Source organism: Muscardinus avellanarius (genome assembly GCF_963383645.1).
Source record: "Muscardinus avellanarius genome assembly, chromosome: 5".
Lineage (NCBI taxonomy): Eukaryota > Metazoa > Chordata > Mammalia > Rodentia > Gliridae > Muscardinus > Muscardinus avellanarius.
The window spans coordinates 89225429-89236120 of NC_137790.1; the positions used below are offsets into that span (position 1 = coordinate 89225429).

The window sequence follows — 10692 nt, forward strand, 5'->3', positions numbered from 1 at the left end:
AAGGGGAAGAACTGAAATGGGTTTATACTGGAACCTCCAATGACCAGATGTATATAGAGATTTACAAAGATTTTTATATTAATTTAATAAAACAAATTTTTGAATAGAACAAAATAAACACCTAATGAGCCACTTATATATAGAATGCTTGTGCCTTTTGGCTCTTGTTCTTACCTTGGGTCTTATTACCTGCCCAAACCTACAAGGCTCCTAATTCTGCGGCTACCTACCCTCCCCACAGCCGTAAAACTCTGGAGTCCAGGGTCCTAGGAAAATAGGATCTGCCAAAGGCCTCCGCTGCTCATCATTTAGACCCTGGCTGGGGCAGGGCCCCCAATACTGTAGCTGTGGCATTTCAGGCAGCCAAGAAAGGCACTACCCTCTTTCCTCCCCAAGGAAAGGCACTCCCTCAAGACTGTCACTCATTGGCACAATCCGCCTGGCCCAGGATCAGCTGACAACTTCCTGGCCACTCCTATGGCCCTCTTGTGGCCCTCTCTGGAAGAACATATAAATCACAGCTCTAGCGACCAGAGCCATCTCTTCTTCTGCCCTAGAGAGCTCTGCACATGCTCACACGTCCTTGGAGGGCTAGAAAGGGCCCAGGCCTCACGGGGGAAGCGGGGAAAGGGTGCAGAACACATGCTTCCATCATTCCACTGCCTCCCGGGAAAGATCCGAATGAAAGAACAGACCAGAAACCCTCTGTCATTAGGAAAAAAAGAAGATTTAGAGACGGTGGAGAGGTGGAGCACAGCACGGGCCCAGCTGGGCCAGGGCCGAGGGGGCGGCTCAGTCCATAGGCCCCAGGTGGAGGTGGTTCTATCAAGCACTGCACATGGACTCAGAGGGGAGGAGAGAAGCAGAGGAGGGAGGTGTGGGGCGGGCAGAGGAGGTGGCCAGGCTCCCTCCCGCTCAGCCCCACAGCCCAGTCACAACCCCTTCAGGGGCTCACATCATCCAAGGAGAAGGTGTGGCATTTTGGATTTAAGAACATGAACATCACTGTCTGCCACAGCTGTAGCCATGCCCCAGGGGCCCCGGGCAACCCCCGGCAAGCCCCAGGCGTGGGGGCAGGACATGCGCCCCCAGCCCGGCCCTGCCTCCTCTCCAAACACTTTCATGCAAAACACACAACGAAGAAGTGAGTTGCTCCCAAGAGCCCTCTGGGCCGAGGAGCTGGCAGACAACCTTGAGCCCACACTTGGACACAGAGGCTCTGCCCCCGGCAGCAGCCAGGGCACACATGCCACCACCAGGCATGGTTTGGGTCACTGTTCCGGCTCCACCTCATCCTCATCTAAGGACACCACCCCAGAAGAGGCCACATCAGAGGCTTGTCGCTGCCGTTCCCAACTGCCTGCTGGCAGTGGGCAGATTGGCTGGCAGTCCTTGCAAGGGTCTGGCTCCTCCTCGGCAGGGGAGAGGCAGGACTCCGTGAGGGGTGAGTTGTAGAGTGAGTCCTGGGCCTCCAGTGGGCCCAGGCTGCGGAAGGCACTTTCCCGGCTGGGGGGCAGTTTGGCGAGGAGCAGCTCGTCACCCAGCAGCTGGGAGGTCAGCCGGGCTGGGGAGCCCAGCAAGCCGTCTTCCAGGCTGCACAGACTAGAGCACAGAGTGTCTGGGGACACGGTCTGCGAGCAGTCGCTCTCAGGCTCCACAGAGCCCTGGCGCACAGGCCGGGAGAATCGGCGACCAGTGAAGAGGTCCTGGAGGTGAGGTCCCAGGGACAGCTGCCCAGCCATGTCTGCAAGGTAAGAAGAAAAGATAGCTCTGTGGCCCCATTTCAATTGGCCAACCTGGAAGCCACATATCCCATACTGTTCCATCCCTGTGGTAAGTCAGAGAGGAGGTGTGGGTAGGAGCTGGAAAACCTTGGGCAAGTCACAGGTTTCCAATGCCTCAATTTCCTTCACGGTGAATTAGGGATTCTAATAACACCTACCTCGTAGAGCTGCTGTGAGAACAAGAGTCCGACACACAGGAAGGAAGCAATAGATGCAGAGCCGTCACATACGGTCATGCAGGTTGCTCACTGCGCCAGGCAGCGAGCAAGGGCTGGAACTGCTCACCAAGCAGCATGCCTAGGCACAGGCCCACGCCCACCAGAGAAAGAGTTGCCTTCTAAAATTTGCTCAAAAGGTCAGGCGTGGTGGCGCACACTTGTAATCCCCGCATTTGGGAGGCTGAGACAGGAGGATCGCACAGGTTCGAAGCCAGCCTCAGCTACTTAGTGAGGCTCTCAGCAACTTAGTGAGACCCTGTTTCCAAATAAAATATAAAAAAGGTCTGGGAGTATAGCCCGAAGGTAGAAAGCCTCTGGGTTCCACCGCTAGTACCACCAAAAATAAAATAAAATTTGCTCAAAGATTCCACATGAGCAGTAGCCTACAATAAATGTTAATTATTATCCCTGGGGTCAAAGCAGGGCTAGAATTCAATAGGACGAAAATGCTTGATGTTAGGGTTCCATCTTGGCCTGGGGCAGACAAACAGCTGGGCTCTCTGGGCTGATCTGATGAAGGGCCTGCCTTGGGGGAACTTGCTACTTAGTTGCTAGATAGGGGCTGGTAGAAGGGATCTTCAAAGGCAAAGAGGTGGGCACACAGGGTCTTGCAATTCTTGAGCCGAAAAGCTACAGAGAAAGTCAGACATGTACTCCAGGGAACAGAAGATGAAAGGAGAGCTGAGCACAGCTGTGCAGCCCAGCAGGGTCCCCTCTGCAAGCACTGGCCCCGAGAAAGGCCCACGCTGGAATGTGGGGATGCTGAGCTGAGCCAACACAGCCCTGCAGGAGTCCAGGCCCAGCAGGCCTTCCTGTTTGCCTGGGGCCCTGGCCATGCAAGGTGTACAGCACCGCATTGCAGCTCAGCTGTCCTGCCAGTCAGCCTTCTGGCTGACCAAAAAGGGTAGCGCAGACCCTCCTAGAAACAGGGTTGCACAGGAGATGTCACTGAGGTCTCTGTGCATGCCCAACCACACACACAGGCAGAAAAGCTCAGCATCCGTAGGAAAGGAACTATTCCATTCCATTCCTTTTTTTTTTTTTTTTTGGTACTGAAGATTGAACCCAGACTCATTCTACCTCCAAGTTATACCCTCAGCCCAGTCTTATTTCTTATTTGGAAACAAAGTTGCAGGGGTCCTCACTAGGTTGCCAAGGCTGGCCTCAAACCTGTGATCCTCCTGTCTCAACCTCTACAAGCTGTGCCACCACAAGGTTACTCCATTTCTTCATCACCCCTCAACCCCCACCCCACCCCCATGGTACTGGGGATGGAACCCAGGGGCATTCTACCTCTGAGCTACACCCTTGGCCCTAATTTTTAGTCTTTCTATTTATTTATTTACTCATTTATTTTTGTGGTACTAGGGATGGAACCCAGGGGCATTCTACCCCCAAGCTATTCCTCCAGCCCTATTTTTTATTCTTTATTTTATTTATTTTTATTTTTTGCGGGTTTGAGGATGGAACCCAGGGGCTTTTCTACCTCCGGGCTATACTCCCAGACCTATTTTATACTTTATTTGGAAACAGGGTCTCATTTTTTTTTTTTTTTTCTGGTGGTACTAGGGGTGGAATCCAGGGGCTTTCTACCTCCGGGCTATACTCCCAGACCCATTTTATATTTTATTTGGAAACAGGGTCTCACTAAGTTGCTGAGAGCCTCACTAAGTAGCTGAGAACCTCACTATGTAGCAGAGGCTGGCTTTGAACCTGCATCATCCTCCTGTCTCAGCCTCCCAAGTGCGGGGATTACACGCGTGCACCACCACGCCCGGCTGCTGAGGCTGGCTTCAGACCTGTGCAATCCTCCTGTCTCAGCCTCCCAAGCACTGGGATTACAAGTGTGCACCACCACACTAAGCTAGCTTTTTAATTTTTTGAAACAGGGTCTCACTGAGTTGCAAGGAGCCTCACTAAGTAGCTGAGGCTGTTCGCGAATCCTCCACCATGCCTGACTGAGGCTACTCAATTTCTAACTGCTGGTTTCCTACCTATGAGTATGTGGCCAGCTTTCCTACCCTTGAGGTGTCGAAGTCTGCAGGACAGTGTGCCTCTTTTCCCTCGCCTTCCGAAGGCTGAGGGTGTTCTGAGTGGGGCCTCAAGTGAATCACAAGGCCTATCAGGCAGGTCCTCCCCAGCTGCAGCACCAGCACAAATGCCCCTCACCTGTGTCAGTTCCCCCAGCAAAGTCCTCGTCATACGAGTCGTCAGTGGAGTCATCACCATCCATCGAAGACCATGCCCGGAGCTTGGCTTCTGCAATAGCAAACTGCTCAGCTACTCCTATCAGAGGGACACAGAATTCATTAACAGGAGCTGAGCTCACATTATATAGCTCAGCTTGCGAACAGGTGGGCAGAGACAGATATGGGCTGGCTCCAACCCCCATGCCAGACCTAAGCAGATCAGAGGCAGCAGCCCTACAACATGTACAGGGCTGGCTTCCTCTGTGCCACCCACCTGCTGCAAAGCGAGCCTCTTGTTCGCCTTCACTGAGGTCTGAATAAGAGGAAAAGGCCGATTCCAGGGCTGCAGGTGAGTCACTCGGCTTGCTCCAGCCCTTCCACTCAATGAGGTGAGCCACTCGGCCTTGGGCCATGGCTGTAGGCTTGGTCACGTGGTCCTTCACCACCTGGGAAATACCTGGAGGTGGGAGAGGGAGCCTGGTAAGGGCATGGGTTGGGGAACACCTGGCAGGGAAGTGGAAGGTTGTGGTAATAAGAATCCATGTGTGGATCCTCTCAGTGGGAGAATGAGCTGGGATTTATTTGGAAAAGGGAGATCCCAGTACATGGTCAGAGGAACAGTCCCAAAAGACATGTGCAAATGCGAGGGGAAGTGACAAAGTGGCCAAAAGTATGGGAGGTGGGTGTATACCGTGCAGGGAGGATCTGGCCAGTGCAGCAATCTCCTGGATGGTTAGGGCTCTCCGGGACTTGGGCAGCATTGCGACTGTGTCTCCAACATTCACCTTGAGTGACATCATCATCAGGTCAGCGCCTGTCTGACAGCAGTGATCTTCCCCAACACCCCCATACCCAGCCCCAAGGCATCAGGGGGCCACAGGAGCCAAGAAGAATGCCAGGGCCACATGTATGTCCCAGTGGCTGCTGGGAAGCATGGAAGGCGAAGAGTCTAGGACCATGAACTGCCCTTGCAGGGAGCAGTGGACACTCAGGCAGGCCCAAGGGAGCATAAATGTAGCTAACCCTCCACCCACCCAGCACTCGGAGGAAAAGCAGGCAGGTCAGGAAGAGAAAAGCCATAGAGTGGGGCCTCTGAGGAGAGGGAAGACGTTAAGGTCTCCCCCTCGCTCCTTACCTCCTCTGTCCTCAGATCCTCAGCTCTAGCTGTTCCTACACCGCCTGCCAGAGCCACAACTCAACATGACCTAAATCAAACCAATACCTTCTCCCCACATCTGGCCCTGCGTCTTAACATCCTCGCTTTGCATCACCCCAATTCTCCCACCTTAGCCTGCCCCCAGACCCCAGCATTACTATCAACTCTCCCCTAAGCTTTGCTTGCACACATCTGTTGTTAAGACCTCACAGTCCCACCTCCCAACAGCCTCTGATGCGACTCCCAGACCCTCACCCTTTCTGCTCCCAGTGCCACTGTCCTTCCTCCAGCCCGCCATGCTCCTGCCTAGGTCAACACAAGCCAAGGCTCCCAAACTTCCTCCTCCTCTGTGCTATTTTCTCAGCCCAGAATGTTGTGTGTGAGAGTGTTCTCCCTCCTCCCTCCCTCTTCTTTCCCCATGGCTGGCTGGCTCTTTCCCATCCTCCCAGTTTTGGCTGAAATAACACTCCCTCAGAAGAGACTTCCTGGCTACCCTGCTAGTAGTCTGTTCTCCCTTTGTAGTCCCCAACGAATCACTATCCTGTATCAGTGTGCCCTGTTGTGTCCCGTAATTACAGCATGTAATTATAATCTGCTTCATGTGCTTCCTGCTTCTTGTTGGTCTCTCTCGCTGGTCTTTACCTCTTCAGGAATTAGGCCTGCTGTAGTCTGCACACTGCAGGATTTAGCATAGTACCCAATACACAGTAATCTCTCAAAATGCACAGGCTGAATGAATGAGACAGGTATAAATATAAAGACATTATTTTCCTGGAACTGGTCACAGCATGTCTCTTTTAATATATTTTCTGGGCCAGGCGTGGTGGCGCACACTTGTAATCCCAGCTCTTGGGAGGCTGAGACAGGAGGATCGCACAGGTTTGAAGCCATCCTCAGCTACTGAGTGAGGCTCTCAGCAACTTAGTGAGACCGTTTCCAAATAAAGTATAAGCCAGGTGTGGTGGCACATGCTTATAATCCCAGCATTCGGGAGGCTGAGACGAGGATTGGGGTTCGCAGACAGCCTCAGCTACTTAATGAGGTACTCTGTTAACTTAGTGAGACCCTGTTTCAAAATAAAGAATTAAAAATTGGACAGGGGGTATAGCTTGAAAGTCAAATGCCTCTAGGTTCCATCCCCAGACCTGCAAAAAAAAAAAAAAAAAAGTATAAAAAATAGGACTGCAGCCAGGCGTGATGGAGACCAGAGGATCGTAGTTTGCAGACAGCCTCAGCTACTTAGTGAGGCACTCTGTTAACTTAGTGAGACCCTGTTTCAAAATAAAGAATTAAAAAATAGGGCAGGGGGTGTAGCTTGGAGGTCGAATGCTCCTGGGTTCCGTCCCCAGACCCTCAGGAAAAAAAAAAAAAGGACTGGGAGTATAGCCCAGAGGTAGAAAAGCCCTGGGGTTCCACCCCCAGTACCACAAAAAATAAAATATTTTCTGGACTCTCCCACTGTCCAGTGACATTAGTGCAGGCGTCATACCCAGGCACCAAGGGAACCCTCTGTGAGGTCAGTTACCTTCTAAGCCCCTTTGAAATCCACTACTGATTCCCTTTGCCCAATACAGCCACACTTCTCCACCTTCTCTGTCAGTAAGCAGCCCGCCAGCTAACAGGAAAAGGAACCCAGCTTTCCTCAGAGCAATGAAGGCCATCCTTGCCTGGCAAAATGTTCCCTAGCATTTAAGGCCTGCCTCAAGTGCCACCTCCTAATGAGGCTTCCGGTCCACGACTGACACTCCTTTGACACCTCCCCCCAACACTGCCCTTGTCTGGCTGCAGAGGGAGCTGGGGTGGCAGGCCTAAGTCTGATCCACCTGGGTCTCAACTTCACCCGTCAGCTTGCTCAGTGCTCCTTGACAAGCCCTAGCTAATGTTTCCGTCAATGAATGGAGTCGAATCACACGGGCTCCCAGCATTGCACAGCTCTCTCCTATCCCGTTCCCACCGCGCACAAGAGCCTCCACCTGCCCTAGACCTCTGGCCCACCCTCGCTCCCTCCCCCTCAGTACCTGGCTGACAAGGGCCCCAGGGTGGCGCCGGCAGCCTCAGGCCAGGCCTGAGGGGAGGAGCACCTGCAGGGTGTTTCCAGGCTCTTTCCCTCCCCTTCTCTTGCTCCCCCCAACCGCCGCCATGCATGCCCGTGCCGGTGCCCGGCGCTCCGCGCAGCTGCGGCCCAGGCCCAGAGAAAAGGTGTATGTCTCCCTGGCAACCCATCACCATGCAACAGGGTCTCCCGGGATACGGCCCGGGATGCGCTGACGTCAGCGCCGAAGGCGCAAGCAAGCCCGCCCGCTGGCTCCGCTGGCTCCGCGCCGAGAGGAGCAGACCGGTGCGGGGGCGGCCTTGCGGATAGCGCCTCCGCGCGCAGGAAAACGGAGCCCAGGCAGGCTGGTGAGGGCGGTGGGGGGCGGGGGAAGCACAGATCTCCTGTATGTGGATGCGTCCCTCTTCTCCCGGTAACCACCCACCCACCCACACACACACCAGGGGCCCAGCACCTCTGGCAAGTCCTGGCTGTCCACAGAGGAAGGACGGGAGGACCGGCTCCAGGTTCGGAGGGTCCGAGCAGATCCCAAAGAGGATAGAGACAGGCCACGAGGAAGTTCGATCCACTCCACAGCCCACGCAGGGTCCGAAGCCACTGAGGAGTGGGGGAAAGGCTGATCAGCTGGGCCCCTGCTTCTGCCAAATCCCAATTTTCATCACCTCTCGCCATATTTCTTGTCACCCCCCCCACTTCCCTCAGTGTCAGCGACCACCTGGTGGTCCCCTCAACTTTAAAAGCTCTTCTCCCACAGCTCTGACTCTGAGGCAATTTTTAGCCACTCCTCTACAAATATTTTGCCCAAAACTAAGGTGAAACCCTAACGTGGATAAATTCCAAATCTTCTTGCAGTTTCTCAGCCTACCCATCCCTCTCAAAAAGCACAGAGCTCTCCCACTATCGTCCCCCTCCCCGCCACCATGCAGACCCTTAGCTTGCTCCCTGGGTTCTTTCTTCTCCCCAGCCTCAGCTGGTCCCTAGACCTTTTCTCTGACAAACCCATGCTTTTTTTTGCTTTTTGCTTTTTTTTTTTTTTTTCAGTACTGGTGATGGAACCCAGGGGCATTCTACCTCCGAGCTACACCCCCAGCCCTGTTTTTATTCTTTATTTTGAAACAGGGTCTCACTGAGTTGCAAAGGGCCTCACTAAGTGGCTGAGGCTGTCCACAAACCTTAATCCTCCTGTCTCAGTCTACAAAATGCTGGGATTGCCAGCGTGTGCCACCACGCCCGGCTCACTGACCATATTTTTTTCTGATCTTCACCCCATCCTAAAGCCTTTTCCTAAATGCCATCTCTAGCCCTCTGGCCCCAGCCTGGTTCTCCTTGCTTTACCCTGGTTCTCAATATCTAAGCATAATTTTCCTCTCACCATCTGAGCACCTTTCCCCTCAGCTGCCCATCACCTCCTAGGTCACATCGATGTCTCACCTCTGCGACTTGTCTGACAAGTCCATCGTCCTCCAGGCCCTTCACGCTGCCACAGAAACATTTTGCCCAGCACAGAAATCATAGGCATGCTGGCTGTGTTGATGCAGAGAACCCAAAGCCCAGAGCTGCTCCAGGCTCAGCTCCCAGTTCTATTCCTGTTTTGGCTCCGGATGCTGAGCCAGTCCCCTCCCCACTTGGAACTTGTGCCTAGTCACAGAAGGAGAACATTCCTGCCTCAGGGCTCTGAGGAGGTGGGAGTGCCAGAGGCCTGCTCAAGTTCTCTAGGACTTCGGGAGCTGAGGCCCATCCCCTAGACCATGCCAACAAGGCCCATGTACATCACAACTGACCTTTAGCTGGAACGGCAGTCTCTGTCCCTGAGCCTCAGACAGCTGGTGGTCCCCAGAAATGCTACCAACCAGAAGGAAGACAGGTTACAGGCCATCCCTGGCCCCCAGCTGGTACCCAATCATGGCTTTCAAGGACAGTCCTGAGGTCAGCACTCTCCCCTGACTACAGGAGGGGATGACTTCCTGAACTCCAAGCAGGCCAGAGGGATCAGAACAGCCTGCTGTTTTTCAGCTTCAGAAGCCATGAGGTATATCTGAGACTACAAATCCCAGAATTCCTGAAGGGAAGTACCAATCTCAGCCAGAGTTTATCTCTGAAGAATCTCAAGTTCAACCAACCACACTAAGGCCTGAGTGACTGACTGACCACCTGCCATGAAGGCCCAGGACCTGTCTCAAACCCAACCCTCAACATCAAGAGTCCCTGCCTGGCCTTAGGCTTTGGAGAAATCCATGATACTGAAGTATGCTAGTGGCCTGAGATGCACAAGACTAAATATTAGGCCCCCACACAAATAACTATCCATGGAAACCAAGGCCTGAGCAGGGGTCAGTGGTTGTGGGAAGGAAATCCTGACGGCCTCCCCCTGGGCGCTTCTTTTCCTCCACAGAGTAAGGGCGATTTGTTTTTGAGATGAAAGGAAATTAAACAGTTGTAAAAGGTGAGGGGTGGGGCGTGATCAGGTGCTCAGAGGTGCTCTACATGAGGACTCCATTCCCTTGATCAACCAGCTGACTCTGAAGCTGGCTGGGGCGTGTTCTGCAAAACTCTGTGGTAAGGTGCTTGACAGGCTGACTTAAGAGGATAGGGACCCAGCTGGGAAAGGCGGGTGCTCAGCACAGGGCCACTCCCAGGACAGTGAGAGGTGTAGGCAGAGGGAAGTGTGTGAGCACAAGCTAAGGACTGGAAAGGTGGGGCCTCAGGTGGCCCAGCTCTTCCCAAGGCTGTGAGCCTCTTGCCACCTTCAGCAACGGGAATACAGGAAGACCACGCGTCTGCCCCGCAAAGCCCAGAAGCACGCAGGTCGTGGGAGTGAGCCAGAGTCCGGCTACCCCCTCCTCGCTCATCCTCAGGTCCTCCTCTGGCCTGGCCCGCCTCCCCGGTGCAGGCTCCTCCTCCTCCTCCTCCTGTCACCGGCCCCCTCCTCAAGGCCCACACCCACCCGAGGCCCGCGCACCGGGCGGCCGCAGCCCGACTCCCCAACCATGCCCGGCCTCCGCCTCTTACCCTGACCCGCTGGGCTCCGGGAGCCGATACTGCCCATGGTCGGGCACCCTGGCACGCTAGCCCGCACTCGGGGCCCGGGCCATCGCCTGCAGAGGGTCGGCCGCGGCCGCCACCTGGGAGGGGACAGCCCGAGAGAAGGGAGGGGGTGGGAGCCGCGCATCCGCTGCCGCTCCCGGGAGAGGGAACCGGGCTGGTGACGTAAGCTCAGAGGCGTGGCCTTCCACATCCCCACCCAGAGCAGGCGGGACGAGGCTTACGTCACAACTACGCAGGAGCGGCCTGG

At 54.5% G+C, this 10692-nt stretch overlaps 1 protein-coding gene across 1 annotated transcript; it reads right to left on the reverse strand.

Moving 5' to 3' along the window:
- Nucleotides 1-1271: 1271 nt before the first annotated feature.
- On the reverse strand, nt 1272-8919 carry FAM131A (family with sequence similarity 131 member A; the record flags this gene model as incomplete). The annotated part of the gene is made up of 6 exons (XM_080696560.1): nt 1272-1744; nt 4172-4288; nt 4466-4648; nt 4883-4976; nt 7855-7997; nt 8832-8919. The coding sequence occupies 6 exons, from the start codon at nt 8917-8919 to the stop codon at nt 1272-1274; spliced, it is 1098 nt and encodes a 365-aa protein (XP_080552686.1).
- Between the last annotated feature and the right edge of the window lie 1773 nt (nt 8920-10692).